Here is a 15,072-nt window from a genome sequence, read left to right on the forward strand (position 1 = left end):
CTTGGCTGCGGGAGTTGCTGGAAGGAGGCGTATGAGACACCATCCAGCCGTCTTAGGGACTCCACTCTGGATTTGTGCAGGGTTTACTCCTTAGCCTTTACTCTTCCCAAAGATAGCCCTTCTCACAGATGGGCTACCTTCCCAGGTTGACAAGTCCCATCTGCCCCTCCTTTCTCTCTGCAGCACGTGCAGAAACCACCTTGACTGTTGGACTGACTCTGAGGGTTTGAGACCCACTGGCTACCCCCATCAAGTTTAGCCAGCCATTCGAAGCCGCATACTGGCAGGTTCTAGGAGCCACAGGCGAGAGCTGAGTGCAGGGTGGGGACCCAAGGTGCACAAACTACTCTAGAAGGAGCATGTGTCCCCCACAAGAAGTCGTACCCCTCTCCCATAACACCCCATACACAAAAAGTGGTTTTACAAATTGTATTTATCAATATCAGATTTATTTTGACAGTTCTGATTAATAAAATCTATACTCTGTACAAAAGATTACATTAGCAAGTCAATGAATAAGCTACTGAACTGGAACAGAAATGCTACAGGGTACTGAAATTATTTTTGGAACACTATGTTTCTTTTGATGCCATGGAAGGAAAAATATTTAGATGCGAGCCTGAACAGTTCCATCATACCAGGAGTTCAATTGGAAAGCAAGGGAATTAGTACTGGGCAGGATAAGAGTGTTACAGAAGAGTCAGTGGCTACATGTTCATTGACCTTCAAATACGTTGAGCGGGTCTTCAAATGTATTTGATGCTCTGATTTCGGATTTAGTTCCTGAAGCTGCCTGAAAGGACTGGGCCTTCTTGATGGTTGTCCTGGATTGACTACTAGGTGAGAAGATATCATCTAAAGAGAGAGAGAGAGACACAGAGAGACAGAGACATAAAATGGGAAATGGAAACACAATTACTGCCAATGGTAAAAAAAAAAGCTACATTTGGCTGAGAATGTTGTCTGTGTGCAAGTGTGATGAAGCTGGTTTATATTGCCAATAACTTCTAAAGTTTTGCCAACTTGATATTGCTGGCTTCCAGCTATATAAAACAACAAGAAAATATCAAGTATGTACAAATTTGCTGGATTTCCCCCCCTTGCCATTCTAACTATGGATATCCCCAAATCTCTAGAGAATGAGAAGGAAATTATTGCCTTCAAATGGAGTTGTGAAAGCCAAATAATAGTTTTTGTGACTGGTGTGAATTTAACAGGATACAATACAAGGTTAGTTGCTACTGCCTGGGAAGCGACACTGAACCTGCTGCTCATGAAATTTAGTGGGTCAGTAATGACAGATACAGGAGCTGTTGACTGTGCCAAAAGCATTTGAGCCAAGTACAGTACTGAGATACTCTGGATGTTTCACATTTTAGTCTATTCTGTAAACACTGTTAACACTAAAACTTTGTTGGAAGTAGCAGAACATTTGAAAACACAGCACCCCTCTGCCGTGTATTAACAAAAAACACACTTTCACATTACGCAGGCTTTTCAAAATGCAAATATAGCATCATCTGGGATGAGGACTGATAATTACTGGGATAGCTACAGACAAGCAGAGGGTATTTTATTTCAATGGGGGGGATATCCTTTCAATGCAAACTGCCCATTCAGAGATGATAACCACTGTGAAAACCACTGCTTGGCACTTGTAACCACATTACAGACATATTTGCTCACATTAACTCCTTACCTATCTCCTCATCGAATATAGATTTAGATTCCATCTTCTTTTTGGCACTCCTTTCTTTTGGTTTCACTGCAAGATCAGCAAAGATGTCAACGTCATCATCAAACAGGTTCACTTCCAGCTCTTTTGATTTTGCTTTGACAGGCGGCTTAAGAGCTTCTGATGCAAATATATCATCCTTGAATAAAAGAAGAGAAATTTCAGTATAGGGCAAGTTTCTGTAGCCCCATTTCCCCACCCCACTGCTCTCATTCTGCCTGGTTTGGGGTGGGAGGCAATGACTATCACCAGTTTTTCTTTTGTGAAATGAAGTGTTCTTCAATTTCCAAAGGTGCCTTGGGACCCGATAAGGTTGGGGTCCCCTGCTATAGGCAATCATGGTTTATCAAATTTCTATCCCACCCCTCCTTGGTTAATGATCCTAGGGCAGATCACAACACAACAACACATACCCAACAATTCATTTCAAAAATTGCAAAAAATGCAGTATAAAGACACAAAACATCAGATTTTTTTATTTTAAAAAAATCCTTAAATGTTCACAGTACAGCACGCAATAACTGGCAACTGGCCTCATCAACTGAGGCTCGCCCCCCAAAAAAAATTGGGCAAAGAGGCATGTATGCATATCTCCTTTGCAGTGAGATTTGCAAAATGTACCTATCTTTATCTGGCATCAACACATTTCTATTGACATGAGCAAGTTACTTCTTTATATGCTACAAAGCAAGGTTTTTTTTTATAAAAAAAACAAGTGTGATGTGAGTTGGCAATGTTTCTTTTTGTTATATTTGAAAAATAATTTCAAAAATAAAGAAGTGGGGGTTTTCAGGCTACCTCTGTATGAGATAACTGACACAGATGTCAGTGGTACAACATAGAATCTAGCCAAGTTAAATTCTCTTCCCTGCTACTCCAGTAATACATAAAGCAGCCCATTAAGAACTTCTGCCGAATGTGTAAGAATTTGAAAACACACCACACATCACAACAAAATCTACGTAAACGCTTGATAGATAATTAAAGCAACTGCCTCTTCACTGAGATCATCCAGCGGAGGGGAGAAATGGAAATGACCTGGGTGAATTGTACTCAGGATTTGCGAAAGTATCATTGTGTTTCAAAGGCTGGCCCAGGAAAGAAAACCCACAGAGACCAGGTAAAAGGAGGAGACTGGCAAGGAAGAAGTTAAACATGCCTATGTTTCCTACATCCTTCCAGAGTTAATCAACATTTCCAAATCACAACTGTACAACCACCTCCCCATTCTACGATATGACATCACACCCTTGTGCTATCTAATCTTTGGAGGAATTCATGCAGTGGGCTGTTTCCTCACTATTGCCCATACTTACAGAGTTGCTGAGCCAGGAGCAGGGAGGCTGTGGTCTTCCCTATGCTGTCTGACTCCAACTCCCATCAGCCCCGGCCAACAAGGCCAATGGTCAGGGATGACGGGGAAATGGAGCTCAACATCTGGAAGATGCACATTCCCCGTCCCTGTGCTAAGCAAAAGTAGCAGAGCACAAAAGAAGCCGTATCCAGGCCTGAAGGAACACGATTCCAACATTCACATACTGGCAGGTCTCTTCCAACTCTAAAATTCTATGTTTCTATATTACCTCAAAAATATCAGGGACGGAAGGATCCTGGACTAACTGAGGAATGGGTTTTGGATCTTTCCTCTTCACAGTTTTTTTACTAGTGGCGAAGAGATCATCTTCATCCTCCAAGAAAGGAGTCGGGTCGGGTTTCTTTGAGGGCATTTCAGCCTGGAAGAGGCCTTCACTATTTGCACCATCCAATGCCAATGGAACAGGCAATCCTTCCCCACCTTTAGGGACCTGGCCCATGAGGCTCTCCGTTTCCACCGTTGCCTTTGGTCTCGTAGTCACTTTAGACACTATGCTGTCTGCAAAAATATCATTTGACTCAAAGAGATCATGCACATTAGGCTGGGCTGCTGATTTTGAGCCAGGGCTACCAGCTGCCTCGTGCAGCTGCTCACTGCTGTTGGTTGGTAGAGGTGATTGAGATTCTTCAGTGTTTTCCTTCCTATGCAGTTTTGCATTGGAAGGATGCAATGTGGCTGGTGGCACAGAGCTTTCTTTTAAGAGAGGCGGGGACGGGTCCTTAGCAACATTCATGTCATTTGTGTTATCCCCTTGAGCGGCCAATCGCCTGGCACTTCTGGTAGGTGGCCTTCGTTTCCCAGTCACCTTGATTCTGCCCTGCAATCACAATGAAGCCAAGGTGACAACAGGACACAAAATGAGAGACAAGTAAACTTACATTCCAAATAGCATCAGGGAGGCTGCTGCATGAATTTATTACAAAGTTATACCTTGTTGGCATTTTGCAGTGTGTCTGCTTGCATGGGATCATCAAAGCTGACTCCCATCTCCTTATTATTTCCTAGAGCAGAGGCTCTTTCAACATGCTGCACGCCATGAGGTTCATGAATCGCAGTCTTTGGATGCAATGAAGGTGGCTTCGCGCTGGGCAGCAAAACGGCTGGGTTAATATCCAAACTTGCCTTAGAAAGGGATGGAGAGGCTATTGTTAATGGGAGCAGTGGATAAGGAAAATATAAATGTGAAATCCAAGAAAAATAAAACCACCAAGAGTATTTCTACATTTGACGAAGATCAGGAAAAGCAAGAATAGTGCATGCGCACAGAAGGACATGCCCTCTCACCCTTTCCCCCTCAAGTTTTGGAATTTTAGTCCTGTCCATAGACACGTCTTTCCCAAAAGGAAAAAATACACACCCTGTGAAGCATGCATTTACAGAAAGCAGATGTTGCATCCACAAGAAAGGACTGAAGCCGGAAGTGGGGGAGAAAAAAGAAATTTATTGTGGAAGAACCACAATTAGCAGGAAAAGTACACTGAAAGCTAAAATGGCAGTAAAATAAATTACTTGTAATTTTCCAATCCTAGATGAGGACTCTCTATGTTTACTTGCACCAAGACCAGTGGATTTCTGTATAAAAATTACATTAGATATACATTAATCCAAGTGAATAAAAGTAATGCACTCAGTATTTTACAGGAGAATCTCAGAAGCAGTATGATAGCCCAGAAAGCATCCCCCCCCCGGCCGCCTGAGCCCTTACTGCAACAACGCAGGGTGGCCTGCAGCCTATGGGCCTCATTACATTCTGTAGGGGGAGGCCTGCATTTAGCCCACAATGCCATTTCCCCGAAGCCCATAAGGCATCAGATGTGAGACAGGAAAAGACATGGTTGAAAAGGAACAATCTTGAAAATGTGCTCTTGTCTGTTCCTTAACAGGTGGTCTCAGATTCACTGTCTTCTAAATTTGCCATGAAATGTAACCCCAACTGGGAACTTAAAGCCCCACTTTGATTTGCTTGGATCTTCCTTTGCAGCACAGCGTGGCTTCAAGCCGAGCTGGAAAGGAGATGTAAGTGACCTAACACTGTGGCACCATGTGATTTGGGAGGTCGGAAGGCCCGCTCAGCTGCCAACATAGCCTGCTGGGAGTGCAGGAACTAAGGAACCAGCCCTCCAGCAAAATCCTGTTCCCCACCCTTGCCTTAGTGATTAGGGGAAGAAGGGTGGAGAAAGGGCAGGATGCCAGGAGACAATGTTAAAGGAGCAATGAGAATATCTATGCAGGGGCGGAGCTTCATGCTCTGCCACCGGGGGCAGAGAGCAGGCGTGCTGCCCCCAGCGGCGTGGCGTGCGTTTTGGGGGCGGGACGTGCGATTTGGGGGCAGGGTGCACTGCGCACAGGGGCGTGCGATTTAGGGGTGGGGCGGGCGATTTGGGGGCGGGCAGCCGCGATAGCACCCCTAGGATCACGCTGCCCAGGGTGCCCCGCCCCCACCGCCCCTATCTTCCTACGCCCCTGTATCTATGTATATTGCAATGAGAATATCTATGTATATTGCAATGAGAATATCTATGTAGATATTTGAATGTCTTATGTGTTTGCTAGATAGAAAATGGGGGTAGTTCAGGAACTGCATTTAGGAACAAGAAGCTCTTGAAGCTCTCTAAAATTGGAATTTACAAACCTCAGTGGCCTTTAAGTTTGATTCTTCTTGTCTGGCGTTTTTATTACTTTCTGGAACTTCACTATCCTCTTCCAAAGAGATTACTGTTTTCTTCTCTGCTACCTTCCAAAAAGTAAAATAAAGAAGTGTAAGTGAACAAGAAGAGGAATACCCTAAATTCTGCACACTTGTATATATTTTCCCATCTTAAAAATTAACACTAAGGTGGGGGGTGGGGAGAGGCAATTTGCATTGGGTCTGCAGTGCATGGGGGATGGTTAATTCTCCCCTCCTGTGTTGCAACCTGTTCTGATTAGGCAACATTCAAAAGCAGAAAACAACAACACAGAAAATGTGAGGAATCTGGGATATTCCTTTTCCTGTGCCATATCTAGCACAAATGTGGAACTCGGAAAAGCTGCTGTGGAGAGTTGTTGGCTGCAAAGATTGGCTGGTGAGGGTTAAAAAAACAGTAACAAGAAGACGACTCTTGGGCTGCTTTGTCCTAAAAAGTACAGTATGGCCAAGTCCCACTAACTGCAAGTACGAGGAATTTGTCTTATCTCTTCCCTATTTTCAGGAGAATTTCCTTGTTCAAAAAGAGCTGAGCTGAAAAAATTGGTCTAGCTCTAGTCCCAAATCTTCTTTCCGCAAAAAGCGAGTCAAAAATCTAAATCCTACAACACTGAGCAACAACACTACTTGCATGAACAGTGCATCTGCCCAATTTGCTTAATTTATGTGGCTGCAGAACACAGTTTTTTAAAGTTGTAACATTCCATTTGATTAATATGCAAGGCAACGGGCATCTTCTCTGCTCTGAGTGTTACTGCTCCTCAAATTCTCAGGGCAAAATGGCAAGTACCAAGGGCTTTGCTTTAGAAGGGCTGAATAGACCATCATCACCACCATCATCAGCTCCAAACAGCCCTCCTTCAGATGGCAGTTTTACCCTGGGCTTTGGAACCTGAAATTAATAATAGAAATAAATCAGTTTCTTAAAAGTAAAAAAATAAATACCTTTACAAAACAGTAGAGGCAGATTTGTTTGTGGTTCTAGACATTTTTTCACCTTTCCCCACAAAGAGTCACTTTCTGACTATATCCCCTTTAAACCATGGATAGGGTATATTTAGGGCCCAAGGGCAGCTTTCCCTCCCAGGGAGCTTTCTGGGGGCCACATTCCAGAGGTGGGCAGGGCCAGAGGCAAAAGAGGGCAAAGCAGCTGATGAGAGTCTTAGCTCTGCACAGTAGAGCCTACATTCCAGCAATGCAGAAATCTCAAGTTTCTGTACTCTTCCCCTTCTCAACACACTCCTTTCCATTCCCCAACCATATGTAAGCAAGAGCCATTATCACTGGTCAGACACATAACGTAGACAGGCAAAAGCACAAGAAAGGAATGTGGCCCAGGAAGAATCTTAAAGGCCATTTAAACCAGCTTGGAGGCTCCCCACTAAATGGTTGGAGGGCTTCTATGATGCAAGAGTCTTCCACAAAAAGACACTGAATTCGCTTAAGATTTCAACTGCTGTTAATTTTTTAATTACATGCATATGCACGGCTGCCTTGGTAAACTGCACAAAGTCCTTCCTTAAAGGTTATACCAGTTTCTATCCTATTCAGAGAAATATGTCTAGTCATCTGGTTTCTTAAGGTCTACTGCAATTGTATCATGGCAGTGAAGCAGAAACATATACCGTATTAACTCTTAAGTAACATTTAAATATTAAGTATTTTTTTTAAAAAAAAGTACATTAAACTTCACTAGCGGGGTCTGAATGACCTCCTTACTAAAGTTCTTTCTGCTAGTGCTCCAACAGGAATTGTTCTTTTTGGTTTTAATTTCTTTAAACACGAGGACCCACTTTAAAGGTATTTTGGACAGACTGACCTCTTTTTTGTTGCGGGCAAAAATATCAACATCAGGATCATTGTCTTTCTGCAGCTTATGACTGAAGAGAAGTTCTTCATCCTGAAAGACGCCTGTGCTCTTGGAAGGGATACTGTTCTCGGGGGGCTGGAAAAGAAGCAAGGCTCAAGAGGCTTTGTGGACTCCTAATAGCTTTCGTTTATAACATCTGTCAACTTATAAACTTATTTCTAAGTCCTAAAACAATTCAATTTTCCAGATACCTGCTTGAATGCACATGACACACTTGCGTACACAAACTCACCACCACCTAGCAGGAGAGGTACCCTATCCATAGTTGGCCGCTCCCTGATTCATGATGTTACTTAAGTAATACTGATTCACTTTTAAGTGTCCTGTAGTTGCTTTGTTAGGAACTTTCACTTACCTGGCATCTTGGCTATGAGCCGTGGAAAACGTGCTCCCTGACTTGGTAGACATTTTCCCACTTGGCCTGGGAGGGCGAAGCCCTGACTGACTCCAGCTACAAAAGCAGACTCTTGGATTGCAGTATTGTTCAGGATGTTTTGTTGGTGTTTTTTTTAATTGTTTATATTGATTGCTGTATCTTTATTTTTAGGATGACTCCAGTATCACTCACCTTTTCAATTTCCCTCTGTGACATTTTATCAGCATCCACACCTTCATTTTTCTCCTCTTCGTCAAATAAGCTGAATACACTTTTAATCCTTTTTTTGACATCTTTCTCCAAAAGGGGCTAAGAGTTACCAAACAAATGTAAGTTATCCAATGGATCTAGAGCAGATTGCGCTAATAGCTCAAGCTAGATTTAAAAGTACAGTGGGACCTCGACTTACAAGCTACTCGACATCCGAGGTTTTTGACTTACGAGCAGAAAAAGTGGCCGCGTGCTTACGATTTTTCTGACATCCGAACGGAAAAACTGTTCGCGGCTAGATGCGGTTTCCTCGACTTACGAGTTTTTAGATTCGGTTTCCTCGACTTACGAGTTTTTAGATGTGGTTTCCTCGACTTACGGATTTTTCCGTTTCCAATGCATTCCTATGGGAAACCGCTTTTCCTATGGGAAACTCGACTTACGAAGTTTTCAACCTACGAGTGTGCATTCGGAACGGATTAAATTCGTAAGTCAAGGTCCCACTGTAGCTGAATTGATTTTACACCCCCTTATCCATCCAGTAACTGGAACAACAAATTAAAAGGTTCTGTCTCTCATTTATTAATTTACTTTCTGTTTCTGTTTTCCCTGCCACCATTCTGAAAATATGCTCAAGGTAGCAAGAAACTGGCTATTGAGTTGCATGCTTAAGGTGCAAGGTCACATCTGCCTGAAACACACAAATGATCATGGTTCCCAAACAAACCTCAAAACTCTCTGAACCTTCAAATAAGTGCATTTTTGGCATTTCAAAGGCCAGTCTTCCTTCTCTCTCTCTCTCCCCAAACACACATATAAGTGTACATCCATATGTAGTTGCTGAAAGTCATCTGCATATTACTTAGCAATCTGTAGACACTTTTTTTTTGTAAGTACGGTGGATGCTCGGGTTGCGAACGTGATCCGTGTGGGAGGCATGTTCGCAACCCGTGTCTGCGCACACGCGGGTCGCAATTCGGCGCTTCTGTGCAAAGCAGGATTTAGCGCTTCTGCACATGTGCCGGAACCCAGACGTAACCTGTTCCGGTACTTCCGGGTTCGCCGTGGAGTGCAACACAAAAAGACACAACCTGAAGCGGCTGTAACCCGGTATAGTGACCCCAACATTTGCTGCCTTCCTTGCTAAAAATTGCTACATGGATTGACAGCTGATTTCTATAACTGGAGGTCTTTGGAGAAATTGTTACACAACAATAGCTACCACTTACTTTCATTACCGTTGTCATTCATTATATATTAATTTTATAGGCAGTTTCATTTTGTCAACTGATACATCACTTTTGGACTATTTTCACTGCTTTGGCAGTTCCTGTGATCTTGTCCGTGGTTCCTCCCTATACAAAGGTTGCAAAGATTCAGCTCTTCCTCTGTTCCCTCAATGAAAGCTCCGATTTAGTCTCTAACTATTACAACCTTCTCTTTCACTCTCACCTCTAAGATTCTGTTTCCAAGATGCTTCACTTGTCTCATGTTCACACCATGTGAAACATCTCCTTAAACTCCTGCATTGCTTTCTTGCCCACTCCCATATATAATATGAATTCTTTGTCCTGGCATTCAAAGCCTTCTCAGCCTTGACCCATTATACAGATATATCTCTGCCCATGACCGTCCCTTCTTCAACTTTGACATCCTCAGCTACCCAAAAGATACCATTCTCCCTTAAACAAGACTGCCTATTCTACCTTACTACCCGGTACCCCTTATTCCTAAAACACCCCTCCCATAATGCCACCTCTCTCTTCTTTCAACTCTCCCCTCAAAGCTTAGTTTATGCTTGAAGATGTTGTTCTCTAAGCCCAAGCATATATTGCTACACTGGTTCCTACTATTATCCCTAACACCTCTGCCTAACTACCCCCTGGTCTCTCCCTTCAAAAAAACTCAAGACAGTAACAGCCTTGGGGCAAGAGCCTATAATTTTGCTTACATTACTTTGCAAACTGTCCAATGGTCACAGAAGGGGCTGCAAATGGCAGAATATGACTTATTTAGTGAAAATCAAACAAAGTTAACAGGATCAAAGTCTCCTAAGACCAACTCTAACAACATGCCCACTAGACTCCACTATCATCGAAGAGATACTTGCCAAAGGAACATTTTTCAGGGGTTTGTTCAACATAAATAGGTTTTCCTTACTTCATGCTTCCTCTGCTGCTCTCCTGCATCTCCTCCTCCAAGATCAGACCTGTGAAGTGTTTCAGGTTCACCCAAAGGTCCTGCCTTCTCTTCCACTCGTTTCTTTGGACGTGTTCCCAGCAAATCCTCCTGCTGATCAATAAATGAAAGTTTAAAATATGAAGTGACTTAGAAGGTAAATGTAATTGAATAGACATATGGTTCTTCTGAAAGGGAGGATTGTAAAAAATAAAAATAAAAAAATCAGCTGTGTATGAATTGCAGTTTATGACTGATAAATACTGCAAATAAAGAAAAACACAATAAAAAAGAGAGCTAACAATGAAGGACGAGGAACTCACCCCTTTCTCAATGGACTTGGAAAACTTGCCAATTTCAACAATGCAAAATGGAGTGTTACAGAATCACGTTCAGTTGAGAATGGCTGGCAAGATTTTTTTTAACAGCAATTCATATGATGAGGTTGACTCTGGTCCATAAATGCTTTCGCCATGATAAATTTGTCAGTATTTAATGTGCGACAAAATTCCATTTCATTTTTGCTGCTTATCTCGGATTTCTCCAAGGAGGGCACTATCTCCCAAAAGGACAACCTATAGATTGCAGCTGCCTGACTTTCTCCCCAGAATCCTCACTGGATGTGTAAAATAAAAAAAATTCCTTCAGTAGCACCTTAAAGACCAACTAAGTTTTTATTTTGGTATGAGCTTTCGTGTGCATGCACACTTCTTCAGATACAGTGAAATGGAAGTTTCCAGGCACTTATGTAGAGAAGGGGTGGGGAGGGGTGGGGATGGGGAGGGGGGATCACTCAGAAGGGTGGTGGAAATGGGTGATTGACTGACTGTTCAGTCAATCACCCATTTCCACCACCCTTCTGAGTGATCCCCCCTCCCCATCCCCACCCCTTCTCTACATAAGTGCCTGGAAACTTCCATTTCACTGTATCTGAAGAAGTGTGCATGCACACGAAAGCTCATACCAAAATAAAAACTTAGTTGGTCTTTAAGGTGCTACTGAAGGAATTTTTTTTATTTTACTTCGATCCAGACCAACACGGCTACCTACCTGTAACCAGAACTATGGATGTGTAAAGTTGGGGAACCTGTAGTCAACCAGATGTTGCTGGAATTCAGTCTTCCAGCTGTTGGAATCCATTTCCCTCAGTCCCAGCCAGATTGGTCAATGGTCAGGGATGATGGGAGTTGTAGTCCAAAAACATCTGGCAGGTTACAGGTTCCACATTTGTGGTGAAGAGACTAGGCAGAGGGACAGCATGTCTCCATCCTTTGAATTAGCAGAAATATGTGAGATGATTAAAGCAGAGTTGTGAAGCCTCTGGAGAAAAGGTTGGGAGCAAAGCGTTGAGAAATTCCCACTTTAGAACGCTATATTTGAGCTGGATATACCGTTACTTCTTGGACACCTGATGGGAGATGGGACGGCTGAATGCTGAAGAATGAGTCTCCATTTACATCATCTTCTTGGAAGAGGAGTGCAGCTTTGGGAGCTTTTCTTTGACTGCAACAAGGGAAAAAGAAGCCCCATGAAATCACACAAATTGGATTATCAAATGTTGCAGTTCTTGGTACAAGATCCAAGTCCACTGCCTGCCTGCTGATTACAACAGTGGTAGGATAACCATGGCCCATACCTGAAATTCAGGCCACTGGTTCCACACAGGGGGACAAACTTCTAGGTCACAAGTAGGGAACCTCTGGCCTGTGGTTTTATGCTTTCATATTGCTGTATACATCTGTCATATATTTTTATGATACAGTGGGGGTGTAAGATAGATAGATGATAGATAGATAGACAGACAGAGAGATAGATAGACAGACAGACACAAAGGGTGACAAAACAAAGTATTTGGGGGGAAAGTTTTTTTTTTTTTAAAAAAAAAGCCTAGTTCATAAAGTCCCCCTCTACTCAGTGTTTTTCCTTTTAAATGATGGGAAAGGATGGGGTGGGGTGGGGGAATAGAAGAGATTTCCTGTGTGTTGACCACAGCTAAAGTATTTTTTTCAAAAGAATGTGTAGAAAAATTGTGGTAGTTTGTTAAAATGAGTTAATTTGACAATTATTGCAACCAAAACAGAGGTATGATAGTTTTGCAACAAGGTGGGATAATTTTGTTAATTAAACAATGAAGGTTGCTACCAGGAATAAATTATCGGTGTATAATGTTTTGAATATTAACATGATGCATAGAAATTAAGTACATTTTGTGTTTAAATTCAACATATACTAGTGGTATTTATCACAATGATTAACTGTTCTCATGTGTCCCCTCAATCCAGAGCTAACCACAGGCTCAGGCAACATATGCAAACCAGGTTTGATGTGGGACGCCTATTGTACATTCTGCACCAGCAACATAAAGCTATGTTACTAAGGTGGCTAAACAAAGTACTGTAGTTATATAGAAAGCACTGTAGTGAAATAAGGCATACAAACCAACACAACAAACTGAAACTGCAAATGTACATTCAAATAGCAAGCAAAAAGTCCAAGCTGCTTCAAGTTCAGAATTCTGCCTGCCTAGGCAGCAGACAGAGTTAATCCACCCTTGCCTAGCTCACTCCTGTGGGGAAAGTGTTCAAAAAAGCACTATATCCATTGCCAAGGGAAGAACTAGACACAGCTGCTGCAATAGAAGATACATTCCTAATTCCCACATTTTACCTGTCTTTAGTGATAACAAACAAATCTTCTTCGCCTTCTTCCTCAAAGAGGCCTGTCTTGACTGTGTGGCTGGCAGTAGAGGCAGATTTTGTAGGCTCCTTTTTTTGCCTGGATTCAGAAGCAGGTTTGACCTCTTGGCCAATATTCCAGTGGTCCTAAAAACACAGCAATTATTCATACCTTTGTTGTCCTACAGGTTGTCTTTTTATCCCATTCCTCAAATTCCCTGGGTTAGGCATGTATGAAGTATTTCTGAACACAGTGATTAACCGAGAAGCTACTAGAACAGTGAAACACAATGATCAGGTTCAGCCAAGTCAAACCCCCCCCCCAAAGAATGCTTAGCATTTGCCTTTCTTGGGTGCATTGAATCAAAGCCAATTTAAGCTGTAGCATAGTTCTCGGATGAACATATGAAGCAGTCTTGCACCAAATCAAGTCACTGGTTCACCTAGCCTAGTTCAGTCAATTCAGACTAGTTGCAGGCCTAAAAGATGGGTATTTTGCCTTTTTTATATAAATTTATTCGGTTTTTCAAATTAAAAATTTACAATCACAAACATACAACATAAAGACAAGATTCCAAAGAATCTCCTGGACTTCCCCCCTCCCTTTGTGGGTCCTATTATTAATCATTACCTCCTGCGTATTTTATAATGATCCAAATCTTTTACATCTCCATCATATCCAAAATTCACCATTAAACTACAAGTGTTATAAGATATGGGTCTTTTCCAGCTCTGCTGTAAGACAACTTTTAAGCAAGAGATGCCAGGGATTTAACTAGCGCCCTTTGACAATAACGGCACGTATTCTATCCATGAACTATAGACCCTTTCACATCTAGAAGCTGATGGGTGGGTGACCAGGATTTGGGGGGAATGGCATTGTGGACCAATACCAGCCCAGGGCCTGGAGGTTCTTCACCTGTTTCAACAAAACAACATGGGCTGTGATGTATTATACACATGTACTTCAAGAAGGGGAAGAAATGGAGGCAGTGAGAGATTTTCCTTTTTGGGCTCCTTGATCACTGCAGATGGTGATAGCAGTCACGAAATTAAAAGACGCCTGCTTCTTGGGAGAAAAGCAATGACAAACCTAGGCAGCATCTTAAAAAGCAGAGACATCACCTTGCCTACAAAGGTCTGTATAGTTAAAGCTATGGTTTTCCCAGTCGTGGTGTATGGAAGTGAGAGCTGGACCATAAAGAAGGCTGATCGCCGAAGAATTGATGCTTTTGAATTATGGTGCTGGAGGAGACTCTTGAGAGTCCCATGGACTGCAAGAAGATCAAACCTATCCATTCTGAAGGAAATCAGCCCTGAGTGCTCACTGGAAGGACAGATCGTGAAGCTGAGGCTCCAATACTTTGGCCACCTCATGAAAAGAGAAGAATCCTTGGAAAAGACCCTGATGTTGGGAAAGATTGAGGGCACTAGAAGAAGGGGACGACAGAGGACGAGATGGTTGGACAGTGTTCTCGAAGCTACGAACATGAGTTTGACCAAACTGCGGGAGGCAGTGGAAGACAGGAGTGCCTGGCGTGCTATGGTCCATGGGGTCACAAAGAGTCGGACACGACTAAACGACTAAACTACAACAACTTCAATAGAGCAATTTCCAAAGAGGTTGTCAAGTTATTCTCTCACAAAAACCTTTGGTGTTTATGCTGCACACTAGTTCATAATGGTTCCCTAGTTACTCAACAATGGAGTTAGCCTGGACCTGACACTTTTAGAAGTACAGAGGTTTTACTACCCAGTTACATCAGCTTCTCAAGCTTTGAAAATTTGCAGGGCAACTTTTCTCCGTCAGACCTTTCTGACAGAAATTCTCTAGATCCCAGATATGTTTCTTATATGTGCCCAACTTCTCATCTTCTGAACAGAACCACCAGTTTTCAGAAGATGCTGCCTGGAGTTTTATAGATGCTGTTCATTTTGAATATACTTATTATAGGGGGTTTAGAGTA

At 42.5% G+C, this 15,072-nt stretch overlaps 1 protein-coding gene across 8 annotated transcripts in view; it reads right to left on the reverse strand.

Moving 5' to 3' along the window:
• Positions 1-427: 427 nt before the first annotated feature.
• Positions 428-15,072, reverse strand: part of WASHC2C (WASH complex subunit 2C) — a 40,790-nt gene continuing 26,145 nt past the window's right edge. The window contains exons 19-30 of one of the 8 annotated variants that reach the window (XM_035137646.3): positions 13,098-13,252; positions 11,822-11,933; positions 10,413-10,541; positions 8,235-8,351; positions 7,616-7,741; positions 6,587-6,688; positions 5,743-5,844; positions 4,620-4,682; positions 4,041-4,232; positions 3,319-3,927; positions 1,700-1,874; positions 428-855 (exon numbers count right to left, since the gene is read on the reverse strand). In XM_035137646.3, coding sequence (XP_034993537.2) covers positions 716-855; positions 1,700-1,874; positions 3,319-3,927; positions 4,041-4,232; positions 4,620-4,682; positions 5,743-5,844; positions 6,587-6,688; positions 7,616-7,741; positions 8,235-8,351; positions 10,413-10,541; positions 11,822-11,933; positions 13,098-13,252 — 2,022 coding nt within the window. In that variant the 3' untranslated portion in view covers positions 428-715. Of the gene's footprint in view, positions 856-1,699; positions 1,875-3,318; positions 3,928-4,040; positions 4,233-4,619; positions 4,683-5,742; positions 5,845-6,586; positions 6,689-7,615; positions 7,742-8,234; positions 8,352-10,412; positions 10,545-11,821; positions 11,934-13,097; positions 13,253-15,072 lie in introns of all 8 variants that reach the window. The other 7 variants (XM_035137645.3, XM_088670017.1, XM_088670016.1 and 4 more) reach the window with 7 other exon arrangements.

This window comes from Zootoca vivipara, chromosome 5, assembly GCF_965207765.1.
Source record: "Zootoca vivipara chromosome 5, rZooViv2.hap1.1, whole genome shotgun sequence".
Lineage (NCBI taxonomy): Eukaryota > Metazoa > Chordata > Lepidosauria > Squamata > Lacertidae > Zootoca > Zootoca vivipara.